Genomic DNA, 20,488 nt, shown 5'->3' on the forward strand with positions numbered 1-20,488 from the left:
CTCATCTTGATCATCTGTCATCAACCTCTCTTTATTAAAACAGGTGCGGTATGTCTTTAGGCTCTCCTCTTCCCTTTGTTTGACGGTCAGGAGGTATGTCGCTTGGTGCCTACGCCTCCTACTGGGCATAAATTGTGTTAAGAATTGTCTGGCTAACTCTTCAAAGCTATCAATCGATCCTGGCCAGAGTGTTCTAAACCATCCTCTCGCCATTCCCCTCAAGGTCAGAGGAAAAGATCGGCAAGCAATTTTTCCTAGAAAATAGTGGAGTGTGATATGCACCTTGAAGTTCTCCAAGTGATCTACTGCGTCCTTGTCATACATCTCGATATGTGGCACTTTAAACTTCGACTGGAGTGGCACGACCATTACTTTTGTGATGTAAGGCAAATCTATGTAGCTTAACAATTGTTCCACCGAGGAAGATCCCCTCATCTTCTTCGCCATATGCTCGTACTTGCTGGCGAGGCTACGTAGCTCGTCATGCAGCTTCTTCTTTTCTGCATCCTCCGCGTTCACTCCCCCATTGCTATGTGCTTCTCCTTCTCCCTATTCACTATGGCTGGGCATGGTAGCATCATTGAGCTCGATATTACGGTGCTTTAGTTCCTCTTTCTCTTTCCTTAGGTTTTCCATGGCATCTAATGCCATCTTCAACTTTTCTTATGTCACTATTAATCGTGTTTCCATGTCTGCAGGCGTTGTGTCTGGGTCACGAGTTGCTTGAGAACGCGTCACGATTTGCATGATAGAACCACGTTGAAATTCGATGAGAAACTGAAATCACAAATTACGGATAGACGTCGTCATTATAAAGGATGTGTCCCACCATTGGTTGTAACTATTCACCTGCAAATCGTTAAGTTGGTGGCATGATGTGCCGGAGACACCTCTGATGCTTAAGTCAATAATAAACGAGGGGTGACAGTTTAAGAATACTCAATAATCCATCTAGAGAATTACATGTTGCCATTATATATAGGCGTGGAGAATATTGGATCAGTACTGTTAATTGACCAACTTAATCTGAGATTTAGCCATAATAAGACTTATCCCTAATATCACGAAAATATTGGATCATCACTCTCTTTGTATTCACAATGTTAGGGTCTCTCAACGCTAATAAACAGGACGGCTAGACTCCAGGCATGATCCATAACTCAGATGGGCCTTGGGTCTCTAGTACTTGGGCCCCTAGTTCGGATCGAAACAACATTGTCCCCTACAGTATGGTCATTACACATATTACTTGAGTTTTAATTTTTAACTTTTTCATACTTATATTTTGAACTTCAATAATTTTAATTCTTCCTTGTTACACATCGGTCAAACTCACTAACGGAAACCACATCATCTAAAAGAAGTCTGCCACTTGTCATAATAAATAAGCTATAAAATAAAAAATTTTAAAACCATACAAAATCAAAAAACCAATTAAATTATTTTAAAAAATCAAGAGTGGCCATCCCGTTCCCTACCATTTTTTAAATTAAACTTTCATGATTTTTTTTATATTTTTAATTTTTAGTATTTTTCGTATCTTTATATTTTATAATCTCATTAATTGTGATACATGGTGTGTTTCATTCGTCATGACACAACTTTCGTTAGTTGACTTGACAAGTTGACATAGATATAAAAGAAGGATCAAAATGACAAGACGTGACACAATCGTGAACCAAACATGAATATTGTGATGTCCTCATCGTTGGGTTGGGGCCTAATCGACCTCATCCAATCGGTCCCCAGCTAGCGCTTCAGATCCTGGCACATGGTCTACCATTCTGAGGGAAAAAGGTAGTTGAGACTACCAAGTAAGATTTGATTACAAATCTCAGAAATTAACTACCAACTTAACTAGTCGTATACAAATGCATGCATGATAGTAAACTAACATAAATGCAATATGACGTGAACATGAATGTGCATAACATGACTTGGAAAATAGCATGACATATGTTGACATAAGTTAAAACTTGACATGGATTGAAAACTGACTTGGACTGAAACTGGCATTAACTTGGAACTTGTTCAACATAAACATGGTTAATTAAACATGAACATGTGTATGTTATATAGGTCCCCTTAATCGGTGTCCTCCTGTTGGTAGTGCATCACATCATAGGCATTTGTGCTAGTTGTCGTCATGATAACTGAACTTATTAAAAATTGATAAACATGAGGTTGGCACCACCGGTGTTGGGTGTCTGACTTCCCTCCGACAGCCAGTTAATTAGGTCTCATTCGAAACATGTTGACAGTACTTTCAACCTAGGGAATTCCACACCAGTTTAACTACTTCAGCGTGGACAATGGAGTTCAACTAGGATAATACCCTATCCTGCACTTGGGATCGTGATAAAAATAAAAAGACTCCACTGAGTCGAAAAGAATTCTGGACATACTCTATGCATGAGACATGACATGACAGGGAAAAATGAACATGTGACAGATGGCATGACATGTAATAGATAAGCATGTACTTGAAATAACTAACATGGTATGACATAGTAGAACATTTATAATGATCATAAGTAACAATAATATGACAATCATGGCTTACCATCGTACATACAAAAATATATTAGAAAATAAGTTGGAGGCTAATTTACAGTGATGGCGAGTGACATAAAAGTAGTAGACAAATAGTGTGAACTGAAATGAGTTATTTCTAAGGGTTAGAATATCCCACTAATTACTATAAAACGTGAAATTCATTTCCTTATGGAAAAATTTCCAATTTAGCCCTCTACTTGTGAGAAATGACCATTTTGCTCCCAAATTAAGGATTTCACATACGAACTCCAAGTTTTACCAAAATTTACATTCCTCAAATCATATAATTAAACCGATTCATGCAACACACAAATCAAATCTGAGGTTCTAAGTTCATGCTAAGATATCAAAATAATCATTCCATAAAAATCTGAACTCCTGACATCAATAAAAATGCCCAAAATACTTAGTTTTAGTCAAATAGAACAAACCCTTGATGTTCTTGGTCTAACACTTTTCAATTGAACACCAAAGACTACAAAAGTTCAAAAATACACTCTTAAAATGTTTATAAATCAAACCTGAGTGATAACATGCTAGGTCAAACAACCAAAATCACATAATTCATCACTAAACAACCGGCATGCTCACTAAGTTAAAAATTGAGTACCACCTGTTTTTGATTTAGAACAAAAACATTAAATCCAAAACTTTCGTAAAGTAAACCTTCAAGAAATAAAAACATAAAATTGTATTCAAGTTCTAAACTTATGCTATGCATTTAATCTAGGATCACTTGTAAAAAATTCCATTAAAAACATCGAGTAAACTCATGAGCTTTAAGTTTGTGCCATTACCGAACTTTTTCATGCAAGACATGCTTCCAACAAAGATTTAAATTAAATCTCTTCAAAACAAAACTCTTAACACCTAAACAAAATTCTTAAGGTTTCTAGAACCAACAATAATCATAACCTCAAAACAAAAATTGTTTTGTGTGTTCCAGTTTCAACCTGAAAGAACATATGTATACTCTTTAATAAAAATATTGACATGCTATGGATCAACTCATGACATGGATAAAACTGTGTTAACATTTCATCATATTAATATCTACCCCTAAATTTAACAAAAACTTCAACAAAACATCAAGATTTCACAACTTCATCCAAACTATCACCCAATATGACATTTGCATGTTCAAACCCACTTTTCACCAATCAATATGCCACAAAAAATTTCACAATATTGGAAACTAGACTCAAAGAGGAACAAATATTTGTAACACCCCTTCTTGTAGGTATAGAATGTTACGTACATTTGTAGCGTAATGCCCAATAAAGAGATTTGATTCCATAAAACATACCTCATTTATTGAATCATCAAACTAAATTACCATAACAGAGTCTCATAATATAAAAGCTAAAACATACAAATAACATAAACTAGTTCCATGCACCAAAATCACTTGTTCCACTGTTTAATCATAACTAGACCTAGCTGGTACTAACACTTATTCAAGGTCTAAGTCTCTAGAATAATAATTTAGTCTTGGCACTCCCACTCTATATCCACAAAATCATCATTTGGGACATTAAAACATAAAACAGAGAAACAAACAAATGAATGGAAGACTCAGTAATAGCACATCAAACTGTAATCTTAACTTAGCATGACATTAGGCTTAATTTTGAAAACTTACACACATCATCACACCTAGACATAACATATAGATCATTCATTAGTAACATATGTGGAATCAAACATAATTATGGCAATACATGTAATATGGATGTATGAATGACTGACTCCATGCATATCCTATCATTCGTACATAACTTATTCATATTCTCTTTCTCTTAGTGGTCATCATAATATGTGTGCATTGGTCTAATTGTTGTTGACTGTATATAACATATTATAACATATCATAACGTGAACCAAGTTTGGTTCTATGGCACCGTATAACTATATAGTGAAACACACTTGGATCCGAACCATGTTTGAGTCTGTGGCACCGCGTTCATATCATAACATGTGGTGAAACATGCTTGGGTTTGTGTCATCTCAAAATATCATAACATACATGTGGTGGACCACGCTTAAGTCTGTGGCTTGCACATCCACCCATAACATAAGGCCAATCTTAAAGTTTTCTTATTATTCATGTGTCTTCTAAATAACTTTCATAATGCATGTGAAAATGTTGACTTTATGAATTTACATGGCGTGACATACTCTTGTGCTTGGCATAACATTAAACATAGCTTATTAACATGAGTCTTACGTAACATAGCATAGCATGGACATGGCATGATGTAATCTAAACATTACATGGTATATGTCTAATTTTCATGACATATCATCCATTCTAACAAAAATCCATCTTGGCATAGTATTCATAGTCTCAGTCACAAGCATATCATCGTAATTCATCGAGGTTCATGAAAAGGGGCTAACCTTGAATTGGCTCGTAGCCTAGCATAGGTAAACATCATATTTTTCAAGCAAAAACATAATAATTACAGCACATATAAAGTTACGATCATGCTATTTACCTCTTCGCGTAGCTTCCACAATCTCACATCGTAGTTCGTTACCTATATGTAGTACTAATCGTCACTAACATTTCTAGAAAAACATGTCATAGTATTCGACTTAATTAATCACATGCTAGGGAAATTAATCTAATAAAATATTTGGTTATATACTAAAATTTATAACAACTAATATCATATAATTATTTAAAAGCTAATATTATATTTAATCTTTCACATATACTTAGTAGAGTAATTTAAGGTTTATACAAATCTATTAGACAAGCCACGAAAATCTCACATTATGGGCTTGTTTGGGGTTGGGTATGAGTCTTAGACTCTTAAAAAGTGTTTAAATAGTCTTAAAAGGTCTTTAATGGAAAAAATTAGGTTGTTTGGGTGTTACATATTAAAGCATTTTTAATCTCAAATAAGCTAAAAAGTACGTTTCATTTTGAAGGTTTTCCTTAAACGTGCTTTCCCGGATAATGTGGAACATAATTCAAATTTTAAATAGACTGTCAATAGATGAAAATACCCATACAATTTTTGGATAATTACAACTTTCAAACTTTCAAAAATATGATCATAATTTTTAAGAATTCAAATAATCGTAATTTCTACATCAGATAAAACAGTTCAAGCCCTCCTCCTCTCTCTTTGAGAAAAATGTTATTTTTTTGCTACTCATAAAAGAAATGTCATTTGAAGTTCTCTGTTTTCATCCTTTAGTAGTGAGTTCCTCTTTTTTTTCTCCAGTATGTAGAGTTCAGATGCTTCCTTAGCCATTTTTCCAGTGTGTAGAATTTTTCTTTGACTTGATTTCAAAACAAGCTTGTAATTCTTTCACTACTTTGTAGATCAAAATATTTTGAACTCTGGTGCTATTTGAGACTTTTTTTTTTTTTTTTTGCCTGTTTCAAGTGCTAACTCCCAAATACTTGCCTGTGGTGGTGGGTAAGCCTGTTACTTTCATGTTACAGTTCAAGTGCTCTGCCAGAAAAATACAGAAAATTGATGACCATAAAAACAGGGTGTTGTCAAGTGTCGTTCATTTTGATCGTTTACCTTGTTTTCCTTTTGCAGTGGTGGAATAAATGGATAGCTTTGGTTATGTGAGAGAAATAATGTACAAAGTATAGTCCCTTCCCCTATTAGTGGATTTCAAGACATATATAGCAATCAAATCTTGTAAGTTCCCTTGTTATTATTTAGCTTAAGAAGTTAAAGTTTCATTAATCATTAACTTTTCTTTTCTCATTTTGCCCATTTTTTCATGGCATAAATGTAACATTGCTTAATTCTCAGAACCACAAGTACATCCCAGAATCTTCATGAAGAACACAATGAAATTCTAGGGATCTCTAGTAGAGAGAGGGAGAACTCCATCAAAGAGAGGAAAAATACCAAAAGAGAGGAAAATTAGTTTTGTTAATGTTGTGTTGGGGACTTAGCTGATTGGTTAAGTTTTAAGCTTTGTAGTTAGACGGGTCACTTGTAAAGTTGTGGTGATGTTACTTTATATGCTACACTGTACCAAACTTAATGTTCATTTGTAAATTTTTTACAAATTCTCTACGTTTGTGTTTTTATTTATATAGCACTGCATCTGTGAAATAAAAACAGCAGTGTACTTTCTAGCAGCAGCAAAGTAAAAATTGTAAATGGTAAAATAGACATCACTCAAGAATATAACTTCATAAGCAAATTCAAAAACTGTCAATAGTAAAAATTGCAATTCAATTCTTCATTAAAACTCGAAATCCAAAACTATAACAACTCTAAAAATACATCATCAAAAACTCGAAATCCAAAACTATACAATGGATGAACTGATCTGAGAATACATCATAAATGATTCAAATCACCAACTGAGGAAGATCGAATATATCAACTCGAGCAAACTCAAAATCCAAAACTATAAACAACAAGACTCTAAATAATCAACAGAGCAAGCTTGCATCTTCTAATGATTGTGCACTGAGAATTAGAGCCAATTATTTGCTATGAGAAAATGGCATCCATCTCTGCTTGGTTTACAATTTCTCGTCCTCCTTCAACCTGAGAACAAGAGTAGCAGTTCTTTTCTATTAGCATACCTACAAAACTCATAAATCATACATTGCATAATTGCCAAAATCAATTTTTCTTACAACCGGTGCCAATAAAGAAAGCGGGAATCATTCATTGCCCTGTGATTTTGTCTCTTTGATTTTAGGTCCAAATTAAAGGAAAAAGCTGGAATCATTCAGGTCCAAATTAAAGCTACTTTTATCCATCTTTTAATTTTGTTTCTTTGATTTCAGGTCCAAATTAAAGGAAAAAGTTGGAATCATTCATTGCCCTGTGATTTTATCCATCTTTTAATTTGACATTCTTTCGCAGGCATAATTATGTCAAATAGGTATAGAAGACCAAGAATCCGTGCACTGACCATATATCATCAGACTATAAGAAAACTAATGTAATGTCATAATGCCCTGCCTAGAGGGTGGATGTATCTGAGAGCACTCTTTCTGAAGCGACTCTACTTTTATTTTTTATTTTTATCAAAGAGCCGAAGGTCACATGTCCAATAGTGACTTCATCCCAAATTTATTAAAGACCCTCACTTTAGTGGAGGAAACCATATCTACAAACCATCACCTGAAGACTAGACATCATAAGGACATCAAACCAAAACATCCAAAAAAAAAAAAAAAACCCAACATAGCACAAACAACCTTACTTCCTATGTAAACGAATATATGGAAACCCCCCCTTTTCCAATCTAATGTTACCTCTAATAAGAGAAGGAATATCTGATAATGAAGACCAAACTCCAAAGGAACCTCTGGAGCTTTGCAAATCCATCTGCCGCTGAATTCGCCTCTCTAAAAGAATGAGTTAAAGAAAAATTGATCCCACGTAAACGCCTTTGAATTTCTTCCCAAAAATCTTCCATATACTAAAGCCCACATCTTGTATTCCTTAGCTAGTGAATAACAAGCAAAGAATCCAATTCGATTTCCACATTCGTATACCCCAACCTATCAATGTTCCGAAGACCATGCAATAATCCCATTACTTCTACAAAATTATTCGAGTGATGGCCTAGAGTGATGGCAAACCCACTTATAAACTCACCATTTGAACTTCTTATATAATCCCTCCAACCCCTGCATCACCAGGATTCCCTAAAGAACACCCATCAATATTCAGTTTCACCCAACCCTCCTTCGGCGGATTCCACTTGACCGTAGATGCAACTTTCTCTCGCATCAAAGGACAAGGCAACTGGAAGCAGCGTAACTCGTCTTCATCTCTCCGACTTAGACCTTTGACTTCCTTTATTTTCAAAGCAGCCCAAGAGATCCAGAACCTGATAGAGCACCAAACCGACTAAGAAGAGTCCACCACTCCCTCCATTCTCGCCTTGCACCGACGGACCCACAAACGCCATATTAAGATCGACGGCAGTAAACCAAGTAACTGCCCACTAAAGGAAGAATTACTTGCTCTTCGATGCCAACAAGCAACCCTCTCTTTCCATGGCTTACCTTCCAACCTCGGTACACCCAGGACTAATGAGCACCTCCTCCACATATCTTCTGCGAAGCCACCTTTGGCAAATACGTGATCCACATCTTCACAAGCCCGACCACGACAACAATCATAGCCTGATACTACTGGAATGCCAATCCTCCTCACACGATCATCCAACGGGAGAAATTCATGCATTGCTTTCCACATAGTCACTAATATTTTCCTTGGAAGAGCAGGATTCCAGACCCATTTCGCCTATGGAAATGTATGCCCCTTAATTCTTACGCAGTTCCAAGCACTCTGTGTCGTGAACATTCCATCAGAATTCGACAACCAAAGTATTCGATCTTTCCCAACTTTGACACTTCCCAACTGCTCAAGCACCTCCTCTGTTTTTTCCTGCCCCAAAAGGTGTGTAAAAAGCTCAACATTCCATCCCAGTCCAGACTTGCAATCTGCCAACGTAAGCCCAAGCAACTCTGCAACTCTGTCATTTGTTGCTGGTTACATAATGGCTCAGCGCCAACCCACCGATCATGCCAAAAGGAGACCAAGCCATCTTTCACTTCCATTTATAGTTCTCATGTATAAATGGAATCTGCTTCAGCACCATTTTCCAAAACTTTGACCCTTTTTGTGGATCAACCATAGTGATGTGTTTGTTTCCAACATATTTATAGTGGAAACAATTCGACCATAGCGATGAACCTTGAATCAAATTCCATGCAAGCTTCATATGTAAGGAATTTTGCACCTGACGTAAATTACGGACGCCTAATCCACCTTCTGAAATTGGTTTACAGATAGCATCCCAGAAGCACCATTTTCTCTTAGGCTTCCCATCAGTAGTTCCCCAAAATAAATTACACAGCATCCTTTGAATTTTTTGAAGAACCATTTGTGGTGTCTGTATAACATATAAGCAGTGCACAGGAATAATTCGCAAAACATGTTTTATTAATAAAAGCCTAGCTCCATTAGAAAGGAGTCTAGATTTCCACCCACCCAAACGACCCCGGATTTTATTGACCAGATCCTCAAAGTGGGCACTCAAAAGTCGACCCGATATAATTGGCACACCTAAATAATGGAATGGAAACCTCCCTTCCATGAACCCCTTAACCTGAAGCAACACCTGCCTACGTCCTGGAGAGATATGCTTAGAGAAAAAAATGGAGGATTTCCTTTTATTAACCACTTGGCTTGACCACTCTTCATAAACTTTCAAGATGTCCATAATAGATCTCAAAGACGCCTTACCACCATTAGAAAAGACCATAATATCATCAGCGTAAAAAAGATGGGAAACAATAGGAGTACCTCTATGCTGATAAAAATGAACAATTTTACCCAACACCACCTATTGTTTAATCATTCTTGTAAAAATCTCTTCTACCAAGATGGACAAATAAGGCGAAATAGGGTCTCCTTGCCTAAGGCCACGCCCTCCTTTAAAGAAACCTTTTGGTATACCATTCATGACCACAGAATACCAAGGAGTAGTAATGCATTGTCGAATAAGCGAACAAAAAAATTCTGAAAAACCGAAAGAACTCAGAACATGCAGAAGAAAACCCCAGTCAATACTATCATACGCCTTCGCCATATTAATCTTCATAACAACATTCCCACCAAAATTTGGCATATTAATAGAGTGGATCATTTCTTGCATCAAACTAATGTTCTCAAAAATACTCCGGCTTGGAGTGAAAGCACCTTGTTCGGGAGATATCAGTTTGGCTAACAACGGGGCAAGTCGTTTAACCAAATTCTTAGAGCACAGTTTATAAAACACCGAACATAAACTTATCGGCCTAAATTTATCAAAGCTTGATGGATTTTCCACTTTTGGTATAAGAACCAAAAAAGAAGTCAAATAAAATTGAGGAAATGCCATACCTCGAAAAAACTCAACCACTGCATCAACTAAATCAGAGCCCACAATATGCCAGCAAGATCTGTAAAAACCCCAACCAAACCCATTAGGACCAGGGCTACTATCAATCGAGATAGACATCATGGCGTCATGAACTTCCTGCGAAGTAGGAATCCGACATAAATCCTCATTATCAACTAGACCCTCCAAGTTCGGTGCTGCATGTGGAACACATGCTTCCAGGAATTTTGAAAGTGTCGCATTGCCCCCTCATGAATCTGTTCCGGAGAAGTAAGACAAGATCCATCTTCCAGTTGCATTATCTTGACCTCTTTCTGATTACGACGAATGACCGCATAGAAAAATTTAGCACTTTCTTTCCCTTTTTGAATCCAAGATTGCTTTGCCTGTTGGGATAATCTTTGCTCTTCTCTATCAATCCAAATGGAAAGCTCAACCTGAGAAACAACAAGTTTGGTTTCCGCATCCTCAGAATAAGCATTTTGCAAACTCTCCTCTAAACCCCTTATCCGGTCCTCAAGATCCACAATATGCCTATCTGTTCTTCCAAACACCTGCTTATTCCATATACACAAAGCAGGCTTCACACATTTCAGCTTCATCACAAGAGTTTCCAACTTCGAGCCCCTTCCCTCGTCACCATGGAAAGCTTGAGAAACACAACTCAAGAATTGATCATGAGAAACCCACATCTGCTGAAATTTAAATGGGCGGAACCCATATGGCTCCCTTTTTGCTTCCAAAAAAACCTGCAAAGGTGCATGATCTGAAGAAGACCTGTGAAGATATTTCATATGCGCATCAGGGAAGAGGTTCAAAGCTGTAACATTCAAGAGCATGCAATCTAAACGGGCCCAGCTCCTAGATAAACCTACATGACCATTACACCACGAGAGAGATTGTCCAGAAAAATTCATTTCCAACAAGCCGCAAACATCCACCCAATCATCATCTTGGTGTGAGGCTCAGTCCCATGAACAAGGCCCAACCTTCTTGGAGAACTAAATACGACGACGTTTTGGTGAGCACGGCACCCCTTTCGAAAGCACCTTACTGGATGGCTCCGTCTGAATTAGTGGAACTCAAGGAGCAGTTGCAAGATTTGTTGGACAAGGTTTCATCAAGCCCAGTGTATCACCTTGGGGAGCCCCAGTTCTCTTTGTAAAGAAGAATGATGGATTGATGAGAATGTGTATTGATTACAGGGAACTTAATCGGGTGACCATAAAGAATAAGTACCTGCTACCCCGTATAGAAGATTTGTTTGATCAGCTTCAGGGTGCTCAGGTATTTTCAAAGATTGATCTCCAATCGGGTTACCATCAATTGAAGATCAGGGCACAAGATGTGGCTAAGACAGCTTTCAGGACCCAACATGGCCATTATGAGTTCTTGGTCATGCATTTTGGCCTGACTAACGCCCCAACAGTATTCATGGATTTGATGAACAGGGTGTTCCATGAATTTTCAGATAAGTTTGTGGTTGCTTTTATTGATGATATACTGATATACTCCAAAAGCAAGATTGAGCCTGAAGAACATTTGAAGTTGGTACTTGGGACACTCAGAGATAAAATGTTGTTTGCTAAATTGAAGAAGTGTGAATTTTGGCTTGATTCAATCACCTTTCTGGGGCATGTAGTTTCGAAAGATGGCATTTCAGTGGACCCGAGAAAAGTTGAAGCAATAGTTAATTGGTCGGCACCGAAGAATGTTCACGAGGTTAGAAGTTTCTTGGGATTGGCGGGTTATTACCATTGATTCATTGATGGTTTCTCCAGGATAGCAGTTCCTCTCACTGCACTCACCAGGAAAAATAATAAGTTTGAAGGGACAACAAAGTGTGAAGAAAGCTTCCAGGACTTGAAACAGAGTTTAGTGACAGCTCCGGTGCTAACAGTCCCCACTGCTAGAGGTGGATTTGTAGTCTATAGCAATGCATCAAGGCTTGGATTGGGGTGCGTACTGATGCAACATGGGAAGGTTATAACATATGCCTCATGCCAACTGAAAGTATATGAGCAGAATTATCCCACACATCATCTAGAACTTGCGGCAGTCATTTTTACACTTAAGATTTGGAGACACTATCTATATGGAGAAAAGTGCGAAATTTATACGGATCACAAGAGTTTGAAATATTTCTTCACCCAAAAGGCATTAACTATGAGGCAGAAGTGATGGCTTGAGTTGATCAAGGATTATGATTGCACCATCAATTATCACCCAGGCAAAGCTAATGTTGTAGCAGACGCCTTAAGTAGGAAGTCAATGGGACCGATAGTTGCAGCCCTTACCACTCAACATAGGTTGTTAATGAACTTAGAAAGAGCCGAAATTGAGGTCATCACTAGTGACACAAATACTTTCATGGCTATTTTGATAGTTCAACCAGCCTTGATAGATAGAATCAAAGCTGCTCAGAAAGTGGACTCAAGGTTGGTGAAGCTAGTGGAAGAAGTCGGGAACGGGGACAAACCTAATTTTAGCCTTTCCGAGGATGGAGTTTTGAGGTTCAGAGGTAGATTATGCGTACCCACTAATGATGAACTAAAAAGGGTAATTCTTGAAGAAGCACATCGTTCTTTGTACACAGTTCACTTAGGGAGTACCAAGATGTATCGAGATCTGAGAGAGTCTTTTTGGTGGAATGGTATGAAAAGAGAAATTGCTAAATTTGTGGAATAGTGCCTAACTTGCCAACAGGTGAAGGTGGAGCATCAGAGGCCAGTAGGATTATTACAGCCACTCCAAACAGAGTGGAAGTGGGAGCATATCTCCATGGACTTTGTGACAGGCCTACCAAGCACATTAAGCGGACAAGATGCTATATGGGTGATCGTGGATTGCTTAACGAAGACCGCTCACTTTGTGCCCATCAAAGTTTCTTATAAGCTAGAGAAACTAGCTGGGCTTTATGTGCAGGAGAAAGTGAGGTTGCATGGAGTTCCGGTATCCTTTGTGTTAGTTAGAGACCCTCGTTTCACTTCCAAGTTTTGGCAAAGCTTACAAGAGGTAATGGGTACTAAGTTAAGTTTCAGTACTGCTTTTCACCCTTAGACAGATGGGCAGTCAAAAAGGACTATTTAGATCTTAGAAGATATGTTGGGGGCATGTGTGATGGATTTTAAGGGAACTTGGATGCGACATCTACCATTGGTCGAGTTTGCTTATAATAATAGTTTCCAAGCTAGCATTGGAATGGCACCCTACGAGGTTTTGTATGGCAGAAGGTGTATATCACCATTGTATTGGGATGAAGTAGGTGAAAGGAAACTTTTGGGGCCAGAGATCATTCAGCAGACCATGGAGAAGATGGATATTGTTCAAGCTAGAATGAAAACAGTTCAGAGCCAACAAAAGAGTTATGCGGATAATCGTCGCCGCCAGTTAGAGTTTGAGGTTGGAAATAAGGTATTTTTTAGGATAGCACCGATGAAAGGAGTTATGAGATTTGGAAAGAAGGTCAAACTGAGCCCTAGATTTATCGGACCCTTTGAGATTCTTGATCGGATTGGACCTTCGGCTTATAGGGTAGCACTTCCACCGGCTCTTGTAGGGGTGCACAATGTATTTCATGTTTCCATGTTGAGGAAGTACGTCCCTGACCCCACCCACATTATTGACTGCGAGCCACTTCAGATTCAGGAAGTTATGACTTATGCGGAAGAACCAGTACGGATTTTGGACAAGAAAGAACAAGTGTTACGGACTCGAACTATCCCTTTGGTTAAAGTGTTGTGGAATAATCATGCTATCAACGAAGCGTCTTGGGAATTTGAGGAAGAGATGCGAGTTAACTACCCTCACTTGTTCGACGAGAATTTTTTATAGCTTGTAGAAAATTTCGAGGATGGAATTTTTGTAAGGGGGGGAGGATGTGAGGCCCAGTCCCGTGAACAAGGCCCATCCTTCTTGGAGAACTAGATACGATGACGTTTTGGTGAGCATCTCTTCCATCATTTTCTTTTCCAATTTCTCCTCTCGTTGGTTACTTTTTCCCCTGTTTTTCTCACCCAGTATCCCTTTCTCTTCACACGTCGTTTCAGTTTGCACTTCTTGCCTCTCTACACTCTTAATCCCTTGCAGATTACTGTGCCTCTCTCTCTCGCGTCCTTCTATTGTTCAGTATTTGTTGGTGCTGCAGTTTTGGGTAAAACAAAATTCAGACTTGGGTTGCCGAGAGCTCCTCCAGTTCGTAAATCTCCTCTTTTCTCTTTTCCTCTCTAAGATTTCACATCTCTTTTCCTCTTACATGAAATGTTTATTGAATAGAATTTTTTTAAAAGTGTAGTTTATGGTTTTGGTGGATTTTTCCCATACATCTTCGTGTTTGTTGTAGTGCTGTGATTACATTGTTATACTCGGTTTCTCATAACCATAGAGCCTCCAACCTTAAGTTATTCACTTAGTTGGGTAATTTTTTCTCTCTTCAAGAAACAAAATTCTGACTTTCTCACTGAATCACAGGGAATTATTTTCATCTCTAGATAGTGTTTTGTCGCTCTTTTCTTTCACCGATCACCACACGATGCTAGGTATAAGATATTGTTGTGAACTTCCTTAGTCACCTGTTTACGTGTGTAAGAAGAATAGAATTTGATTTGTTGGATTTGTGCTTTAGAAATAAATAGTAGGGAGTCTTGTTGGGTGCAAATTTACATTTAGAAGTGTTGGTTCTTTCTTTTTGTGGAGTTGTGAACGGAGAAAAACGTTTAATGTGTAGTGTTGTTTGGTTGAGTTGTTGGTGTTTGCTTGGAATTATGGGCTGCTGAAATGGGTTTGATTTATTGATTATTTGAGTGGATGTTGGTTTCAGAGGGTGTTTAGGCCAATATTGAAATTGGTATATGGTATTTTGGGTTGAAGTGTGGGATGTCCAAGTGATTATATGACTATTTGAGGTGAGTTAAATTTGCTGAAATATGGTTTAGAATTTGGGTCTTAATCTTTTAGATCGAAATTGTGTTGTTAGTCTTTAATACTTAGTTTATATATATTATTTTTATGAATAGGTGACGAGACTGATAGAGATCGTTTTCAAGGCATAGATAATACGCTGTAGGAGTCTGGTAAGCGGGGTTCCTATACTAGGCTTTATACAAGTTATTAAGACTGAGGTTAACTTTTTGAAAACTTTGCATATTTTGTGATGAAATGAGAACTTGGGAAAAACCAACCTCGGTCGCTTATTTGCACTACTCATGAAATCTATATGAAAAAAGGAAAATATTTTCTAACATGCATTGTGTAGACATGAGCTAAATTTTGTTATGTTGTCTCTGAAATCCGAAAAAGAGGGATATTCAGAATCTGAAAAATTGTGCATTGATTTAGAAAGATGCTCCGACTGTTGTTTTCAGTATGTGAGAATGATATGATTATGTTTTGGTACGCTGTTTTATTTTGATGTGACATCTGAAAACCTTTAGCATGGTGTACTGATCTTGTATCTGTCTATGAGTGCACCCGCTTTGGAAACAAAGTAATTTTATTGTGGTCTTTCCTATGTGCACACTCGGGGCGCCGAGAGTAATAAGGGAAAGATTTCACCTCTGTCTCTGCCTGGTTTGGCCACCGGGGTTAGCACAACCCTACCACGGGGGTGAAACATGGTCTCTGCTCTGTGAGATGCTCTGTTTTGATGTGATGATGATGCTTAGGTTATGTTATGCCAAAGTACTCTGGCTTTTACTTGTCTTAAAACCATCGCTCTATTACTTTTGAAAACATGTTTTGTTCTACATGATAACTCTGGAAAATATTTTGTTCTGCATACTATATTTTGTTAATGCCCATGTTTGCACGCTAGCATATGTCATCTGCTTACTAAGTTGTTGATAACTCACTCCCCATATTTTCGTAATATTTTCAGATGATGTGGAGAGTCCAACTGAGGACCTGATTAGGAATGGTGAGCATGATTAAGCTGAGGAGAGGATGTTAAAAGAAGGAATTCTAATGTCTTTTAGATTTAATTATGTTTTTGGTTTAGTAGGACTTATGGAATTATCAGTTTGGTATGTTATGACTACTGGGAGAATGTGGACCCCTTGGTTTATTATTATTGGAGTAATGACTTTGCGGAGTTTTTAAGGTGTTTATTTAGAAGATATGAGATTGATTTTGCTTATGAAGTTTTATAAAGTTTTTTTTTTTAGATGTGTTGGAAGACATATTTATAAGTGACAGGTAGTAATTCTCCAACCCACCCGGGTATAGAGCGTTACACTTGGTCTTCCCCCTCTCCTCTCATGATCATTTCTAATAATATTAAAGTCACCCAAGATGATCCAAGCCAGGTTCTGATGATTCAACTCTAACAACTCACTCCATAATCTCCTCCGATCCATATAGTAACATTTCGCATAAACAAAGGTCATTAGGATATCGCGCATGTTATGTTTAAGCTGCACAGCTATGAATTGCTCACCCATACAAACAAATGAAAGCTTCCTATCTTGAGACCAAAAAATCCACATCTTACCTCCAACACTAGCGTTCGATTCACAATAGTCATAATGCAATCTATCTCGCTATACCAGTATTTTAGAATGATCCCTCATTGGCTCTGCAATTACTAGGACTTTCGGATGGAACTTTGAAACTAACTTTTTCAGACGTCGAGCTGAGGTCCCAATACCTCAGGTATTCCAAAACAAATAAGTCAACATTATAGATTACGTCGAAAGGGCTTGCTTTTAGCCCTCACTGATTCCCTTAATTATAGCTTGTAGCCTTCACAACATTTCCCTGGATAATATCAGAGTTCGACTGGACATCCTTTCCCTTGGCCAAGTGCTCCACAACCCCCTCCAATTCAGTATCCAAACAGGTATGTACCTCAACGGCATCTTCATTCCGAGGAACCATACCAACTTCACTTTGGATCCCCATTTCCCTCGCAATTGCCTCATCCATCGTGCCATGATATTCCATCTCCTTAGCGCCCCATGCTTCATCATTCCCAGGCATCACCATTCCCATACATTAATCCGGATGGCTAAGTACCTCACCAATAACCCCACCAGCCATAAGATGAATCTCACATCGATCCTCCACCACCTTCACCTCCATTGAGTCATCAACTCTAACAGGTTCAGGACCTGCCACTACACCATCCTCTAGTACTCCTTCCAAGAACTCCCCTGTCTCCCCACCCTTTACATTCTCACATTGATTTGTCACCACCTCCATATCCGTTGGCTCATCTTCCCGAATAGGTTCTGGATCCAAAGCAATAATTTTTCATGAACTGTCAGCATCCCGATTCATCCTATCATTTTGTACCTTGTTTCGTTTCTCATCACTCCCATCATTACCGAGCAATTCACCCAAGTCTTGCAATTTGCTAGTCTCACCTTCCAGAAACTCTACAATAGGTATCACCACCTTTGTCTTTACTCACCCAGACCTAATCTGTCTTAACAGTTTCTTTCCTCACTTTTCGATCACTCACCTTAGGTTTACCAACCCATTTGCACGTCCTGCCATTATGCCCTTGCACATGGCAATGCAAGCAGTACGCTGGTAAAGTCTCAAATTCAATAACCTGATAAAGATTCAGAGGAGTACCAATCCAAATGGCACGCAAAGGCACAATAGACACATCCATTTCAACACAGACTCTTGCACCATCCGTGCGTGTCGCACATCGTGTAGGGTTATCTTGCTTCAAAAATCTTCCAATTGGGGCTGTGATACTTCTCAAAAAAGATTCATGATAAAAATTCGGGGGTAACCCAAAAGCGAAATCCATACAGGAACACGAACTAGTTCCTTATCCTCTTGAAAATCAGTCGTCCAATGAAAAGCTCTGTATTGGATTCCATCTATCTCACAAAATTCACGCGCAAAGGCCTTCACAAAATCTTCTTCCAATGTTAACCTAATGGCAGATACGACCGGCTATTTCATCAACCCCCAGCGTAGTCGAATAAAGGTACGAATAGCGTCTAAGGATGGTCTTTTACGTAGAAATTTCAAGACCAAGGAGTATTGGAAAGGCATAGCAGATCTATCAATCTCCTCCTTGGAAAAAACCACACAAGCTTCCCCCTCCACAGTTTTATGTGATCTAAATGGCACAACAACTTCCGGAAGAGGTTGTGGAGAGTCTATCACCATATCAGCAAAGGATTGAGAACGAAACGGCGGCCCCGCAATGGCCTGAAGGCCATCGGCAGCAGCCATGCAAACCCTAAGGCGCCCACAAATAGTTAGAGAGAAAACCCTAAACCACTTCTCTCAACCCTTCTGAAGTGACTCTTGAACATATAGTTCATAAACATAAACATCAGTTTCACTCAAAGGATGAAAGCATGAATTGCCTTTCTACATGAAATGAGTAAACCTCTTACTACCAATTCATTGTTTTTGGAGAATGAAATTGTTGACAAGCCTTTCAAGATGACATGAGGGAATGCACAACAATGTTTTAAGGATCTTCACAATATTTTAATTGAAGGATCTGCTTAAAATATGCAAGCAAACCACACTATCTCTCATAGTACAAAGACTGAAGCTTTCAATCATCAAGCTTTGAAAGATAATTCAAGCTCTAATCGTTACTTCTAAGGCCATACCAGCATTGGAGTTAGCTTATTGCATAAACTTGAGAAAAACCCAATTTCCAACAACCATTATTAGTTTCAAAATCTCTAATGTAACAGCCCGCTAGAAATTCATTGGTGGAATTTCTATTGACTTTAAGAATCTCGTGAAAACCCCATAAGTTTTTACGAATCGACCAATTGCACATGTTTTAGTCTGTTAACATAGTCAGTGTTATCACTCACTATGGTGCTAGAAATATGAGTTTAATTATTTGAGGTAGTTAGAAGTGTCAGAATGTGTAATGGTCTGCGCCATTAGAATCAATAGATTATTTAGGATTTTATGGCGCAATAGCCTATTTTCATAATTTCGGACGAAACGTCTGTTGGAAATTGTGAAATTTATTTTTAGGGGCACTTCGGGGTTGAATTTCGTTAAACGATTTTCACCATAGGTTAATATGAATATTTAGAATTTTTCAGTACTAAGTTTATTATGTATTTTTTTTAGTGAATAGTAATCTCGATAAGCGCATTCAGTGCAGTGTTTTCAAATCACAGTATGAAATGTCCAAATTAGGTTGGAGGAGTTTTATTTGGACACTTGGCAAGATCTTAGCCACACATAGTGAATAGTATTAAACACTTGGCACCATGAGGAACCATTAGATGGATTTGTGAAGGAAGTCAAGGTGTGAGATCATGCCACCTAAGCAAAGCTCTGTTTCATCTGATCAACTAAATTGTGCCAGACCAAAGAGAGTTTCAACCCTAGCAAAACCCTAAATGGTTGGAATCCAATTGACACCCCAAAAGCTTGGTTGAAACCAAAATCCTAAACGGTTTTCTCAAACCCTAAAGTTGGCCTCCAAACCCTTTTTAATCCGATTTCTAGCATTGTGTTTAATCACTTGATTAAATCACTTCCACATGCTATTAATTAATCAAATCCTTGTTATGACATCATTATTCAACCTTTTAAACCTTGGGAATTTGATTGGGTCAAGAAAAATTGATTTTGGGCTTGATAGCATCTCAAACCCTAACCAAACCCCCTTTAAACCCCAAATTGAAGCCCACTTGGTGGGGCCCACCAAGGCCCAAGAAATTGGCCACCTTGGCAAAGCTTCTTGGAGAAGTTTCCTCTCCCACATGGCAGACCATCCACTGCCATTGGCTGCACCCAATAGTGCCTTGATGTGAAGGAGAAATCCACTCCATCAACCTCCATCTTTCACAACTGCTGCAGGCAGTCTTTGCCCCTCACTATTCTCCACTTTATGTCACATAGCCACCTCCAATCAAGGGTCATTCCAGCCCAAAACTTCCCCCTCCAGCAGTCTATAGTCGTGCAAGGCACTTTTCATTCCATTTTATCACTTTTTTTCCCTCGTTCTTAGAGAGAAACCCAAAAGAGCTCTCTCGGGCAAATTTCTGGGACATCTTGCGTGGCCAGTTTAGACCCTTTGTAAGTATTT

At 38.3% G+C, this 20,488-nt stretch overlaps 1 protein-coding gene across 1 annotated transcript; it reads right to left on the reverse strand.

The window, feature by feature from the left end:
* Positions 1 to 8,813: 8,813 nt before the first annotated feature.
* Positions 8,814 to 11,372, reverse strand: LOC118348628. Its single transcript, XM_035690686.1, has 5 exons — positions 10,701 to 11,372; positions 10,458 to 10,593; positions 10,120 to 10,298; positions 9,313 to 9,465; positions 8,814 to 8,957 (listed from the first exon to the last, which is right to left on the reverse strand). The coding sequence occupies exons 1-5, from the start codon at positions 11,370 to 11,372 to the stop codon at positions 8,814 to 8,816; spliced, it is 1,284 nt and encodes a 427-aa protein (XP_035546579.1).
* Positions 11,373 to 20,488: the final 9,116 nt, after the last annotated feature.

This window comes from Juglans regia, chromosome 6 (assembly GCF_001411555.2).
Source record: "Juglans regia cultivar Chandler chromosome 6, Walnut 2.0, whole genome shotgun sequence".
NCBI classification, from domain to species: Eukaryota; Viridiplantae; Streptophyta; class Magnoliopsida; order Fagales; family Juglandaceae; genus Juglans; species Juglans regia.

Excerpts from the sequence above, each read along its gene's own strand:
- LOC118348628 (XM_035690686.1), bottom strand. The coding sequence starts at position 11,372 with ATGAATTTTTCTGGACAATCTCTCTCGTGGTGTAATGGTCATGTAGGT. Across the intron at positions 10,299-10,457 it reads AGTGGTTGAGTTTTTTCGAG|CCAAACTGATATCTCCCGAA; the intron begins GTATGGCATTTC and ends CCCCGTTGTTAG. Across the intron at positions 8,958-9,312 it reads GCGTCCGTAATTTACGTCAG|GAAAAAACAGAGGAGGTGCT; the intron begins GTGCAAAATTCC and ends CTTTTGGGGCAG.